Source organism: Knufia obscura (genome assembly GCF_036327395.1).
Source record: "Knufia obscura strain CCFEE 5817 isolate CBS 148926 chromosome Unknown scaffold_1, whole genome shotgun sequence".
Taxonomy (NCBI): domain Eukaryota; kingdom Fungi; phylum Ascomycota; class Eurotiomycetes; order Chaetothyriales; family Trichomeriaceae; genus Knufia; species Knufia obscura.
In genome coordinates, this window is record NW_027042687.1 from 2638588 (window position 1) to 2653471 (window position 14884).

Below are 14884 nucleotides of genomic sequence, written 5' to 3' on the forward strand. Positions count from 1 at the left end.
CACGTTCCGCCTCGAGTGCTCTGTTATGGCTTTCTTTCGGAGCTTCGCCAACACCACTCGACTGTCGCGTCCAGATGCAAAGATTCATACAGGAGACAATGGAAGCCGCCGAAGAGGGTGGTGCTGCTCCGGAGCAGCAATACTCTGAAGCGGGCAATGCGCATTATGCTGGCACGCAATATGACTTCCCAGTCGACGCGAACGAGTACACAAACATTGAGCAAGCTCTTGACACGTCGGCAAATGCTGGAACGAGCAAAGGGAACCATGGTTCTAGTCTTGGAGGTTACATGACAATGCCTGTCCAGAATGGACATACCGATGTGCTGCGCGCAGATTCTAATACCTCCACCTCATTGCACACTGCGATTGCGCCTCCCACCACACCTCTGAACCCTGCAACTAAGCGTAAGAGTCCAGAAGATGCTTCACAAACTACGCCGGCTGGAGGTGACCCGAGTCGGAAGCGGTCCAAGGTCTCTAGAGCCTGCGATCAGTGCAGAAAGAAAAAGGTAAACAAACTGTTCTATAAGTTGTGACGTCTCCAGCTTATCCTTGTCAGGTTCGATGCGACGCAGATTCCGAAGGGACGGGGCAGCTAAAGACGTGCTCGAATTGCGTAAAATCTGGTCAAACATGCGATTACAGCAGGGTACCTCAAAAGCGAGGTCCCAGCAAAGGGTACATTCGTTCTTTGACACTCTGCGCCATGACTGACGATGCGGTAGATATATCAAAGAGCTGAGTGAGCGAGTACAGCAGGTCGAAGGCCAGCTTGCTTTACAGCATCCTGCTGGGTATCGAGGGTCGTTCGATGGACAACCAGGCGCATACGGCGATCCAGCTTATTCTCCAGACGAGGACCCGAACCTCAGAAGACAATCAGCATTTTCCCAACCAAGAGGTTCCTTCTCTGGTTTCGATAGAGATAGATTTCCGAGCATTGGTGGCTGGAACCAGGTCACTTCAAATCCTCGACATCCAAGCATAGCAATACCACCTGATCAGACATCACCCACCCAAGGCAAACCACCATCATCGAACGTACTTCGCCCATTCTGGACCAATTGGGTTGATCCGCCATCGAAGCAGAAACAAACGTCCGTCGACGCTAGCGAGGTTCCAGAGGCTGACCGGATACTCTTCAGCCATTATTACGAGACCGTGCACCCCCAGTGCCCAATTCTGCCAGACCCAGATACACCTCGAGCTATCGACGTGCTTGCTCTTGCCACTAACAGCTACCAACACGCTTTCCTATCGGCTCTGAGTCTACTGCCACAAAAGCGGCAAGAGCAGTCTGGGCCTAGTACGAAGAGCACGGCACAAGCGAAGGAGCCTGAAGCCCGAAAACTGTTAGAAAATTTCATCAACGAGAAAGCACGAGAATCAATCACGACACGATCAAATGTAGACAGCCTTGTGCTGCTGTGGACAGAGCTAATTCTCCTAGTCGTTGTTCAACACGACATTAACAGCTGGAACAAGTCGAATCTGCCCCAATGCGACCTGATCAGAATGTCGATAGATCTTTGCGAGGACTTCTTCAAGATCAAGAACTTCACGTCTGATAACCAGCATGACGTCGACTGGATCCGAGCACTACACATTGCGGCCATGTTCGGCAGGCTATATGCCCTTTCCAAAGGAGAAGCAAACGACCCTGTACCGGCCTCCATCGCTCAGTTCCTCACTATCAACGCTAGAATTGCCTCGCCTCGAGTTTCGTTCGTCGTCCTGATGACCGACACGCTTCAAGCGTCGCTAGCCTTGCTACCACAGGAAGGGTCAACTGTGCTCCCAGGGACACTGTTACAGTTCGCGAGACTTCAAAGCGCCAACATCAGAGCTTGGCTAAGCGCATCCGGCCTGTCCCCGGACGATCCGATCGTGACAGAAATCAAGGCGTTTGGCGACCTATTGTCACTAAGATGCAACAATCGCGTTGCGAAGCCAGGCGTTGTTGGACCCGCTGTTAACCTGGCCGAGGCTGTCCGAGTTTCGTCACTATCAGAACTGGATGTCACAAACGGTAGGTATATATTCAACCCATTATCGCTTCACACTTCGACACTTGCAACGATAACACTGCTCGAGCTACTTCAATGCGACTTCTATGACCAGCTATCTGAACCGCTGGTGCAAGAAGGGCTGGAAGAGATGAAGAAGTGTTTACTCGGTTTGGTCGAGCGAAAGAATGAGCTGGATGGCGGTCCTGGTCGATTCTGGGCAAACACTTTGGTAGATATGATAGAGGAAAGACAAAAGTTACAGCCTGCTAGACAGGATAAGAAAGAGGAGGATATTGCTGTCGATTTTGTGCTTTTGTTGCAGAGAGGGTACGCGAATGTCGTGTCGGACTACGCATCGAAGTAGGACCTCGACGCTAGATGGTTGTTCTTGTTACATTGTTGAATTGTTGAACCAGTTGTACAGATTAGATACCCTTGTTGAATTGTTGATTTAGTACACGGTAGCCTGGAAAAGCAGGAGCAAGAAAAGGAGGGACTTGGAACGGGTTATGAATAGCGGCAAAGAGGCACGGTCACATGAAAGTGATACAACTACTCTTCAGACATCAGCCGGTTCCAGCACTGTTCTTCTTGCTCATCTGTAATTTCCGAGAACATGGACTGTGTAAATGACTCCTCATCAATGTTAATTGCTCTAGCTGTTGCTCGTCTACGGTACAACAAGATATGCCTGATCAGCACTTCTACATCACCGTACAAAGCACGTGCGATAAGATAAGTCATCATCATGAGTGGGGACTCGTGCGGAGAAGACCTTCGAAAACTTAGCCGCAAATCCGTAAAAGTGCACACCGTCAGGCAACCGTAGGGCAACTATACTATGCTTATACACGTCGTAAATTAAAATACCGGCTAAATACCGGTTTTTGATATCTGACGTTGGCTAAGGGGAAACGTCGGTGATTCCGAGTCGTTGGTTTGTGGTTGCTGCAGAGTAAGAGGTTGGTCGGCTAACTTTCCGTCCGGCTAATGGCCCGCACAAAAGCAAAAAAAATTACATCCACTTTCCGACTCCCCGCACTAGCGCGGTTCGAACAGCAAACTATATATAAGTATATAGAAAGTAGAAGGTACTTAAATAAGGAAAGGTAAGGAGGAAGCTATAAAAAAGACGACTGAGCTACAACGATTAATTTTCTATCTAATATACTAAACTTAATGATTCTGAGTGAGAATTTAAACTATTATATATATATCTCTTTGTAAAAAGGTATAAGGTAGGTTAGCGGGTAGTTACCGAACGGTTGGTGAACGGTTACTAGGTTTCCTACGGTTAGCGAATAGTTCCTTAGTAGAAGACGTTACTTTCAGATCTACAGTATGTACTGTATATACGTTACTCCTAGTTAACGTTAGTCAGACGTAGGAAAATTTTAAGAGTCGCTGAACCGTTAGGTAACGGTGTGCACTTTTACGGATTTGCGGCTAAGAACCCAAGTCTGCAGCTGCATCAAAAAGTCCCAAACTCCAAGCTCAGGGAATCTTTAACAACTCAATGCGCCAGCAGCTTGCCCAACTCTTTCGACCGCTGAAACAGACCAGACCCCTACCATGGCGCCAACTGGATCGGCTGGACCCTCCGGCTCGCCCTCCCGCAGCTCGCATCGATCAGACGGAGATTCTTCGTCGCACAGAGGCTCAGGTCCGAAATCTGGTCGCGGGAGGGGCGGCGGCGGTAGTGGACGAGGACGTAATCCAGCTAATCGTGGAGGCAAGAAGAGGGATATGGGACGGAACGAATGGAGGTGAGACCGCACCTCATACCATCTATTCCTCCTCTGCTGCGATCATTGCGCTCGACGGGACAGGAGTGATTGTTACTGACATTTGCTAAGTAAAACGAAACCAGATAAACGCGCTGCGAACATTGAAGCTCAGGCCTCGAAACGGCAGAAATTGAATGATGGGGAAGCTGCGCCTCTTCCTGTTTATGCGACGCAGTTTGATGCGGAGTCTATCGCGGCCGAGGAGCGCAGACCGAAGAAGAAGGTCGCGGTATTGATTGGGTACTCGGGTACAGGCTACAAAGGAATGCAACTTGCGCCTGATCAGAAGACTATTGAGGGCGATCTGTTCAAGGCATTCGTTGCGGTTGGTGCGATTAGCAAGGCCAACGCGGATGATCCGAAGAAGAGCAGTTTTGTGAGATGTGCAAGGACGGACAAGGGTGTCCATGCGGCGGGGAATATCATTAGTCTGAAGCTAATTGTGGAAGAGGAAGATATCGTGAAGAAGATCAACGAGGCTCTTACACCGCAGATACGAGTCTGGGGGTTTGAAAGGACAAACAACAGTTTCAGCTCATATCAATTGTGTGACAGCAGGATATACGAGTATCTTCTTCCGACTCACAGTCTTCTACCGCCGCACCCGAAGAGTTTCCTGGGAAGGAAATGTCGAGAATGGGCGGAGAAGAAAGGAGAGGTTGAGCAGTGGGAGCAAAGGCAAGAGGAGGTTGAAGGATATTGGGAGAAGGTCGACGAGGAGATGGTCAAGCCTATTCTGGAAGAATATCCCGAGGATATCAGGGATATCTTGGAGAAGGCTCTGTGGTTGACTGCCGAGTATGAAGCGAACAAGCAGGGTGAAGGAGAGAACAAGCAGAGGAACAAAACACCGAAGAATAATGAAGCACCAGCCGCTTCCACTGAAGCAAGTACTGGAGAAGCACAAGAGGCCGCAGATGTACCAAACGAGAACTCAGCTCCCACAAAAGCTGACTCTACCAATCTGCCAACAGCAGAGCCGCAAATTCGCGAACAAACCAACGGTGCCACCGAGCAAGGAGCAGTCCCGCCCAACAAAGACTCAGTCGTCAACCTCCAAGCCCAAGCCGCAGCCATCGAAGACACCTCCAACCAAGAAGACGCAGGCGCCACCCTACCCACCACCACAAACAATGATACCACAACAACCCACGACCCCTCCAACCCCCTCTCCTCAATGACAAAAGACCAACGCATCGCCCGCCGCAAACTCATCGACGAAGCCGTCAAACGCCTCCGCACCGCCTACGTAACCGCCAAACGCCAATACCGCATCCCCCAAACGCGCAAACAACGCCTCCAGGACATCCTAAACCTCTACCTCGGCACACGCAACTTCCATAACTTCACCATCCAGAAGACATTCCGCGACCCCAGCGCGAAAAGAGTTATCAAGACATTCAATGTTAACTTCGACCCCATCTTGATCGATGGCACGGAGTGGCTCTCCCTAAAAGTCCACGGGCAATCCTTCATGATGCACCAAATCCGCAAAATGGTCGCCATGGCAGCACTAATCGTGCGCTGTGGCTGCGACCCACAACGTCTCGTCGAAGCCTACGGTCCATCGAATTTCAGTATCCCCAAGGCCCCCTCCCTCGGTCTCCTCCTCGAACGCCCCGTCTTCGACAGCTACAATAAGCGCGCGAAGAGTGAGCTAAGTAAGGAACCGATCAGCTTTGATAAGTATACGGAGCAAATGGACGCGTTCAAGCAGAAGTTCATATATGAGAGGATGTATCATGATGAGGAGGAGCAGAATGTGTTTGGGAACTTCTTTAATCATGTGGATAATTTTCCGAGTAGTACGTTTTTGTTTGTGACGTCTGGGGGGTTGGAGGCTAGTGGGGAGGTTGATGGGGTTGATGGGGTTGAGGCGGGTATTGTTGGGAAGCGAGAGGGAGGGGGAAGGAGGGAGAGAAGAAGAAGGTTAATTTGACGGAGCTTGATTCGGAGGATGAGGAGGTGGGGGTTAGGGATAATGCTGGGGATGAGGGGTGAGGTAGAGCCGATTTGCTGGTTGTACATACGTGTGTGCTGGTTTCTCTGCCTGGTTGGCCTGCCAGGGCAACGTCGTGTGCTAGATGCTGAAAGGGGTGAGGGCATGAACTTTGGGAGTTCATTGATCCACGCTTCACATTTGTGTTCCGTGTACCGTCTCAGACTGGCATACCCAAAATCCGGCTTTTGCAAACTAGATCAATGGTCAGTATTCCTTCCGAGCCCAGGAACTCTCCTCGAGTTTCTCAAAAGTATCAGCGGAGGAAAGTGGCATCAAGGACTTAGAAGAGGAACTATCATGTTCGTCGAATGCTGATGGATATCAGTCTGCCAACTCCGTAATGTATGGCTAGGCTGCAATCACACGATGAGGAGTTCAGCTGAGAACGATCACATTGAAAATTGAGATGGAGAGCAGTAGGAGAATGAGCATGAGATTCAGGATCGCTAAGAATGCATCACATCCAAGCCACAATCAAGTCCTATCTATACTGATCCAAGAACTCCTTATGGAACTTGGTTATCCTGCCAACCCAGTCCGTTCCCGGAGCAAGGAAAGTAGTCCTGAAGTGCAGCGTTCCCGGCTTCTGTCCAAAACCAGAGCCCGGTACAACGCAGATGCCTGTCGCATCGAGAAGTTCTAAGCAATAGAACTCATCTGGCTTCTTGCCTTTCTCTTCTGCGGCCTTCTGTGCTTTCTCTGGGATGTGGATGGTTGGGAAGAGGTACATTGAGCCCTAGAAAATGTTAGTATCAAGGATGCGTCAGGCATGACTTGCGACAATGACTTACCTGTGGTTCACTAATTTCCACACCTTCCATCTCCTTGAATGCCTTGTATAGTGCGGTCGCTCGTGTCTTGAGACCTTCAGCAATACCGGTATACTCCTTGTGATATAGTTCCCAGCTTGGGTCCCCTTCCTTCGGGGGGTTGACCATCATCTCAACCGCGCACTGTCCAATAACAGGCGGACACAGCATGATACTAATGAACTTGTAGATCTGCTCAGTGACCTCCTTGTCAAAGCCGATAAGCTCAAAGTAACCACCTCTGTGACCGCACTCGCCAACCATACCCTTCGATATCGAGTGCAACGAAGCAAGCTCAACGTGGTCATATGGCCCTTCTTGCCCGTCCTTGCCTGGGTTATCTCTCTGTAGCTCTCTAAGCACCTTTTTGAAGGAGAAGAATTCACCAATAAACACGTTGGTCTGGTAGACCTCATCTGCCATCACGACCAGCTGGTTCTCGGCAGCAAATTTGATAATGCTCTCAATATCTGACCTCGGTAGCGAGGCACCTGTAGGGTTTCCTGGGTTGATGACGACAATGGCCCTCACGTCTGTGCCATTCGCCTTCGCATCCTCGTACGATTTTTTGATTGTTTCCATGTCAGTGCCCCAACCAGAAGCCTCGTCGAGGTAGTAAGGACAGCATCGTGCGTTCAATACAGAGAGAGTAGCCGTGTAAAGAGGATATTGTGGTATAGGTATCAGTATGCCGACCTTTTCATTAGCGCACATGACATTCATCAGTGTATTGACGCCTGATGAGGCACCTGCAGACAGGTAGATATTGCTTGGGTCGGCTGGAAAGCCATCTCTCCGTTCGATATACTTCGCAACACTTTCTCTTATGGCTGGCACACCTGTACTCTGACTGTATGCACCAACTGAACCAATCTCTTTGATCAACCATCTTGCACGGTCCACAGCATCCTGCTTGTAGTCTAGATGCTGTAGCAGCACATCATCGTGGTCGAGGAGGTTCGGGTACTCTAGCAGGGAGAGGACTTGCCTGAAGAAGGTTATGGGCTTCTGGTCGAGTTGTTGCGGGTTGCCAATGTTGGCACTGATAACGGTATCGAATGGTAGGCCACTGTCTGTGGGAGGGGTGGGTGGTCCCTCTTGTTTCAGCTTCCGCAGTTTCGCCCTGTACTCTTCTGACTTGATTGCGAGTTCACCACGGACGGCATATTTGGCTTCCTTGACGTGCGGATTTATGTTGTTGATGTTCAGCGACTTCTTGGAGGCCGTCGAGGACATCTTTCGCGATTGGCCGTGGGCAAGTGAATGTGAGGGTCTAATGTTAAATACTGTTTTGGCAGAGATATCAGTCAGTGCTCTCCAGCCAGGCTATGTGTGATTCCCAAAAAGTCAGGCTTGGGTATTTCTTTTGGTTCACTGTTGGGCAGGCGCGTTGTACCCCATCACACCACTGAACGGAAGTGTCCCGATGTTCGGCACAGAGCGAGCGCTGTGGATCAAGAGAACGGACATTGTTGGTAGCGTGACCAGTTGTATAGGGCGACTCACCTTGACTTCTTCTTTTTGTCGAGCTTGTGCTCTGCTGCAATCGTACTGACTGTTGCTCTATCGCCTGACAAGCAGAAGCAATATCTTTTGACAGTCGTTGCGCCTTTGCCAGAACCGATGACGGCGACACTGCCATGGTAGGATCTTGAAGCTTTAATCTCTCTAAGGCTGCAAGGCACGAGTGGGGTAAGCTCAAGCGATAACACAGGGAGGAGCACGAAAGAAAAGGCAAGTAGGCCAGGTGGTAGATAAGCTCTTGCAAGCCCGTGGGAGTTATGAATATGAAGAGGTCAAGAATGAGATCACAGGAACATCTCTCCTCGTGCTCGAGCTTTCTGCCGCTTATCGACAAGGGAGGAGCCAGTGGGGAACGCCGATCAAGCCTATCAAAAGATTTGACTTTCCTGCAAGGCGATCCTTCCCGCATGACCTCTTTCGGTAGCCAGTATTCCATGCCGATAAGCAGGCCGTCCAACTCAAGCAGTGTTGTTAAGTTGCTCAGAGGACGTTCAGCAGCCGTCTCGTCGAAAGTTTGTGCTGTGTAGAACAACAAGCCGTTTTGAGCTGGCCAATCCTCTTCTACCTCCCAGCAACAACACTCCCTCGTCTCATCACAGCCTCAACCTCCTCATCAACCGTTGGCCCATCGTACTCCTTCCGTCCTTTGATATAGTACCAAACGATGCTAAAGATTACCACGCCCCCCGTGACGACAATACTATAATTCATATTCTGATAGTTTGTGTCAGCCTGCGGCGGCCAGACCGACCAGAAGATGACAAAGATCATGTATACACAGGCATACGCATTGTTGATGATGCCAATCCGACCTGGGAGATGAAATGGCCCCCAAACTAGCTGGGCATTGGCTAGTGAAAACTTTCGGCGCGGCTGATGCTGTGAATCGAGCACATCAGAGGTTGGCAAGTCGGGTGAACGTGCTTCGGGGGCTTTGTCCTCATCATCACTCCCTCTATCCTTAGTCGGAGCATGCTCGCCTGTTTCGGCATCGAAAGTTGGCGCTTGGGCTTCGAGAATGTCTCCGCCTCCAGTCTGATGTGGGGCGATATTGCCCTTGACCCGATGGTACAGCAGGAGGGACGCTGGTAGGAAGTATGAGCTGTAAAACCCCGTTATCGTAAGCGAGATCACGTCGTTGAATGCCGTGTCGCTCCCAATATAGATCAGCGTAAGAAGGCAAGCAAACCCGGTGCCTGCGAGGAGCGCCACAACTGGGATCTTCTTGTTGCCAGACACTCTGCTCAGTGCTGAGGAGAAAGGTGTACCTCGGTCTCGTGCGAACGACCACACCATCCTACTCGCAGTAGTGATGATCCCGGTCGCGCATGCCCAAGTCAGTGCCAGAACCACGGCTCCCATTACCGTTGCACCAGCGTAATCGTTGACGGCATCATAGAAGATTTGTATGAAAGGGTAGCCCGTTGCAGTCTCCAGTACCGTGTCCACATCTCCCAAACAGAACAAAAGAGTGATCATCATCACGAATCCCACAGCTCCATTGACACACATACTCGTTATGATCGCTCTGGGAATATTCCTTGCCGCATTCTCAACCTCCTCCGCAAGATGCACACTCGCATCTGCACCAACAAAGGTCGCTACATTACCGAGGAAGCCGACACAATAACTCAGTCCCTGTGTGGACCACCCACCTTCGTTCAGGCTGGTTGCGAACACAAAATGCGCACTGTTCTTTGGCGTTGCAAACACCCACAGCACACTCACAATAGCAATGAAACCAGCGATGTGGAATACAATGATGAACACCTCGAGTCTTGGCAATGCTCCAGGAATGACCGCATTCACGAAGATGGCAACAGCAACGACCAGCCATGCCATGAGTGTTCCATGCCAATTTTGCGGCATGTAGCTATTCTCATGGTCGAGGATGATCAGGCCTTGCAGAATTGTACCAGCGAAGATGGTCTCGGTAGCAACTGTAGCAATCCATGCCATACTCGTCAGCCAACCAACGATGTAGCTGCTGAAGACCTTCCACCGAGGTGGTGCAAGCATGTAGACCCAGTAATACTGGCCTCCAGCTATGGGCGCCAAACTAGCAAGCTCGGAAATGACCGTGTAAACCGAGAGCGTGGATGACCAGGCGATTATGAACCCATAAACAAGCCCGGCGGGACCGCCATTGCTGAAACCTTGGGAGAAGAGCGCGAGCACTGTCTCCCATGTGATTAGCTCGCAAATGGCAAATCCCAGTAAGGACCAGAAGCCGAAACGACGCTTCAGGACCTGCTTCTTGCCGAGGAGAGCAAGAGTGTCGGAATCTCTGGAAGCGGCTTTATTGAGAGATAGATTGACCATTTTGCTGTATTCGAGTGGGTTTCAAAAATGTCGTGCTGTAGTCAGCTGAGTCGCGTGACCTTGAACCACGAATCTATAGCTTCGGCACGACGTTGGTGTGTTGCTTTGGGCAATGACAGGTGCATATGGCTTTCAACTTCCCAACTTCGAAGATGAAGAAGTAAGATGTGTTTGGACTCGGTTGGATGTCGTTCAAGAAATATTGTTCATGATCCGGGTATGCTGGAACAAAAGCACGTACAGGGTCGCAGCAATGTGTCTGAGATCGTTGTAGCAAGTCTGTAGTGTAAAATGTTGCATTCGTCAGTCCCCAGTGGTTGAATCCTCATGCATAATCTTCCGCATATATCTGGAGTTGTGCGCACCTGCTCATTGTGTGGTGAATGCTGAAGACGGTGTAGAAATGGAAGAGAAGGGAAGATAAGAAAACTGTCCCCGCATGCTTTCGTAGGCTGAGAGCTCAAAGGCAAGCTCTCCGGTACAGGGCAGCTGGGCCGATCCTGCCTTCCTTTGATCCTGTGTTGAAGCGATGAGCCAGTCGGGCTAAGCTGGAGGTAGTTTGAACTCACTGGCGCCCCACCCATTGTGCGGGCCGCGGCTATCGCCCATCATGCTTTTACTACATCGTTAGGATTCACGTTCAATGAACTTCTCACAACAGTGTGTAAAGCAGAAGAAAAGCAATGAAAGCTGACCGCGACTTGTATTTGAGGTAAGCAAACACTTTTTGAGAGGATGCGGTCGCATGCTGTCAGCCAAGCCTACAAGTCAGTACAGCTGATGCTTATGTTGAAGCCACCGAGCTTGTCTGCTCGCCACAAAGCTTCGTTATCGGCCACGTTCCAGGCCCTCAAGAACAACTGAAATCCTTAACGTGCGAAAAACTTGGCAACTCTCGTCGAATGGCTAGATATTCCCATGGTGCAACACCTTCTCAGCTCTTGAGAACAGACTCTGTGCTCAATTTCACTGGAGGGTGGTGTAAACGATAACTAGCCATTGCGTCGTGAGATTGGCGCTTTGCGAACGATTCAAGGACAATGGCAATACCTGAAACATGCCCAGAAATAAGAACGAGTGCCGTTCGCAGAGTGCAGCTCTAAAACCTCGCAAAGCTTGGGTACCTGAGAGCGCCAAATTCCGCAGGCGGGATATCGTGGCACGCTGCTGTTACTTGCACGCCGTCATAGTTATGTCAACAACATATTATTGACACCCCCAGATGCCTGTAACCAAGAGCCCAAGACGCTTGACCGTTCCACATCTGTGGTTTTGAACCTGAAATTCAAGAAGGAAACCTGGCCCCAAGGAGAAGGGAAAGCCTTGGCATGCTTGCAGCAGGAGAAATTCCAGTTTCGGGAGAAGTTCTAGAACCAATGGCCAGCCACTGATGCCGCTTTGCCCCCTTGGGCCGGAATGCTAAGCTTCTTTCGGCAGGCATCCAATCATCTGTGACGCTTGCGGTTACCAACCGCAAACGTGGTCCTCAGCCACTGTTTGCTCTGACCAATCTGACACAGTAATCGTGTCATGCGTGCATCGAACCAGTTGCTGGATTGCGCTACAAGTTATGGCTCGCTGCATTCATGGCATCAGCCGCCGCAGGCTCACACGTGTTGTGCGCGGTCTGAAGCGGTACCAGCTGAGGTGAAATCTTACTTCAGTATTGTGCTCGCCAAACAGACCCTTCGCTCTTCTCACTATGGAAGTGCACTATCATAAATACAACCACGGCGAACCATGGCTGAAGACACGAAGAGTGGAACGGGTAGCAGGGGAATGCGAAGGATACTCCTGAGATTACCGTTCTTCCAACAGCACAATTCAATACAGTCACAAACAGATGCAGAGTCAGGACCTTCGTCACCAAGCATGGAGAAAAGGGCAGAAGATGAAGTGGCTGTTGGTGCCGATGAGATGTCATCGAAACCTGCAAGGATAGGCTTCTTCCAGCGGCGCAGGAACTTGGTTTTATTGGGAGTCTGTGGTCTCATCATGCTGCTCCTCACCATTCTCACGCCAGTGTTGCACTTCGTGCTCAAGCGCAAGGCAAAGACTGCGGCAGCTCAGTTAGAGGAAGACGCATCGAGGTACGCTGTTGTCAAAGCCAACTTCCCAGATCCGTGCATGATCGAGGTTGAGGGCGGCTACTATGCCTTTGCGACCAGAGATCTGGCAAACACGAAGCTGAACATCCAGGTTGCCACTGCGGTAGAGAGTATCTCGAATTGGACGTTGATAGAAGGTTATGATGCGCTGCCACAACTGCCAACTTGGGTTAAGAACCACAACGATTCGACAGACGGAGATTCGGCAGTCTGGGCACCCCAAGTTACGCAACGGTCCGATGGTGCCTTTGTCATGGTGTATTCGGCTCTGCACAAAAACCATCCACACAAGCACTGCCTGGGTATGGCGACAGCTGACAATGTCCTTGGGCCTTATGATGTTAGCAATTCGACCGAACCAATACTCTGTCATCTGAGCTTAGGTGGAATCATCGATCCCACTTTCCTTGAAGATCCGATCTCAGAGCAGACTTACCTGATATACAAGAACGACGGTAATGCCATCGGCTCGGGCGGTGCATGCGGTAACGGCAAATGGCCAAATACGCCCACCACGTTCCAGCACTCTCTCCTCACTGAACCTTCATGGACAACTCTCGCGACTACCAATAACTCCCGTCTGGCTCTAGCAAACCAGACAGCAGCCATCAACACAGTAGACAACTCAACGATATTCATGCGTAACGTTAAGAGCGACGGAGCGAATATCGAGAGTCCACAAGTCTGGTACCAAGAGTACCCTAGTATCGGCCGTAATAGCACAAACAGGAGAGCGTACCACATGCTCTACAACTCAGGTTGTTTTGCCGACGAATCGTACCGAACCGAGCATCTCGTCTGCTGGCTGGACGGTGCCAAGAATGTCACCACATTCACAGATTGCGACTGGCAGGCTATCAAGAACACCTCGACCCAACTCCTGCTTCGAACAGGAAGTTACCCACAACCAGATGGTGCGCCATCAGCCACGCTCTTTGCACCGGGCGGACCAGGCGTGACGCAGGATGGTCGATACATGGCGTTCCATGCTGACATTGTGCCGAGCTGGTTCAACAAGGCGGATGAACCGGACCAGCCAAAAGGAGAGCACAAGGGTTCTGGTAAGAAGAAAGACGGGATAGAGCCGGCTAAGAGCGAACTCTACACCCGGAAGCGGGGTCTGTTTATCGCTGAGCTCGAAGCTGATGATACGAAGGGTCTGAGGATAAGCAGGCTGATTATGCCTGAGGAGTTATGAGGGTGACTTGGTAACTGGGTGGTGTTTCTTTTAGATGTTTTGATTTGAGCGTCGGAGTTGGTGGCATATTTGCATAGCATCGCATTTTTGAGAGGTCAATGAGCATTAGACTGGCACTGGCAGCAGGTGTGCGACATATAGGGTACAGGTCTGAGGTTTGCTATGGCTGTTACCTGGGACGAACTGATCAAATTCGTCAACTTTACACTTGTGAATGTACCAACCCTGCTTTGTGTATGCGCTGCTCGCATTGTGCCGACAAGGAAGTTGTCATAGACGGGAAAATCGACAAAATGTAGTGTACACTGTAGACTAAGTTATGTAAGAATCACAGATGAATAAATTTTGCGGTGCACCACGGTATGGACTGGCAAGTTCGACCCGCTTTTGGTATCTTCCGAGAGTCAGCTTGCCACCTCAAGACCACACTTGTAGCATGAACAGGTTCATCGCTATCCTTGGATTGGGTCACCACTTGATATGCTTTGTGCAGATGAATTACGAGGTAAATTTTGCAAAGCAAGGAGTTCACAATACGAAGAACGGCATGGACTCGGTTATCTGGCTGTGTACAGGGATACGACGTGATGTGCCGGAATTGGAAGGGGTGGGGGCTTTCTAGGCGGCCTCACCCATTTTTAGTATCGTCCGGGATTAGGTATGTGGATTGCCGAATGATCAGCGCGGGTCTATCGTTGACTTTTGTGGTTCATGAGCCAGCAGCAACAGTCAAGGTGTGCAAGGCAGACGCAATATAGCCTCTGTGGCACCGGTGTGCAACAACCACTGCAGGACAAGGGACGAGTGCATCAACAACCGACCGAGATTCAAGTTGTCTTCGCTGAGCATTGACCCTGAGAATTGAGCCAAGGCTTTGAGCCTCAAGTTCGAGGCAAGAACACTTGATCACGATGAGACACAGCTTCTTCGGCGATTCTGGCAAAACCTCTGACGATTTCTTCCGAGCCAGCAGCAGAAGCTCCTGAGCCAGCCGTGTGTACTCGAGTCTTGAAGCTGATACTGTAGATACACAATTGAAACAGATGCGGACTCCGAAAGGAGTGAGGTTACTTAATGTGAGTAAGATGACAGCTAGCCGGACTCCGCTTCTTACGGCGAAAG

At 50.4% G+C, this 14884-nt stretch overlaps 5 protein-coding genes across 5 annotated transcripts; 3 read left to right on the top strand and 2 right to left on the bottom strand.

Moving 5' to 3' along the window:
• Window positions 1-98: 98 nt before the first annotated feature.
• Window positions 99-2376, top strand: PMZ80_000998 (uncharacterized protein; the record flags this gene model as incomplete). The annotated part of the gene is made up of 3 exons (XM_064869447.1): window positions 99-512; window positions 563-681; window positions 729-2376. 3 exons carry the CDS (start codon window positions 99-101, stop codon window positions 2374-2376), a joined length of 2181 nt encoding a protein of 726 aa, XP_064734944.1.
• A 1208-nt stretch (window positions 2377-3584) lies between these two features.
• PUS1 (tRNA pseudouridine synthase 1) lies at window positions 3585-6153 on the top strand (the record flags this gene model as incomplete). The annotated part of the gene is made up of 3 exons (XM_064869448.1): window positions 3585-3778; window positions 3869-5651; window positions 5998-6153. 3 exons carry the CDS (start codon window positions 3585-3587, stop codon window positions 6151-6153), a joined length of 2133 nt encoding a protein of 710 aa, XP_064734945.1.
• A 129-nt stretch (window positions 6154-6282) lies between these two features.
• Window positions 6283-7846, bottom strand: ALT1 (alanine transaminase; the record flags this gene model as incomplete). Its single annotated transcript, XM_064869449.1, has 2 exons — window positions 6283-6537; window positions 6593-7846. The coding sequence occupies 2 exons, from the start codon at window positions 7844-7846 to the stop codon at window positions 6283-6285; spliced, it is 1509 nt and encodes a 502-aa protein (XP_064734946.1).
• An 849-nt stretch (window positions 7847-8695) lies between these two features.
• Window positions 8696-10456, bottom strand: PMZ80_001001 (uncharacterized protein; the record flags this gene model as incomplete). Its single annotated transcript, XM_064869450.1, has 1 exon — window positions 8696-10456. The coding sequence occupies one exon, from the start codon at window positions 10454-10456 to the stop codon at window positions 8696-8698; it is 1761 nt and encodes a 586-aa protein (XP_064734947.1).
• Window positions 10457-12196: 1740 nt separating this feature from the next.
• PMZ80_001002 (uncharacterized protein) lies at window positions 12197-13762 on the top strand (the record flags this gene model as incomplete). The annotated part of the gene is made up of 1 exon (XM_064869451.1): window positions 12197-13762. The coding sequence occupies one exon, from the start codon at window positions 12197-12199 to the stop codon at window positions 13760-13762; it is 1566 nt and encodes a 521-aa protein (XP_064734948.1).
• Between the last annotated feature and the right edge of the window lie 1122 nt (window positions 13763-14884).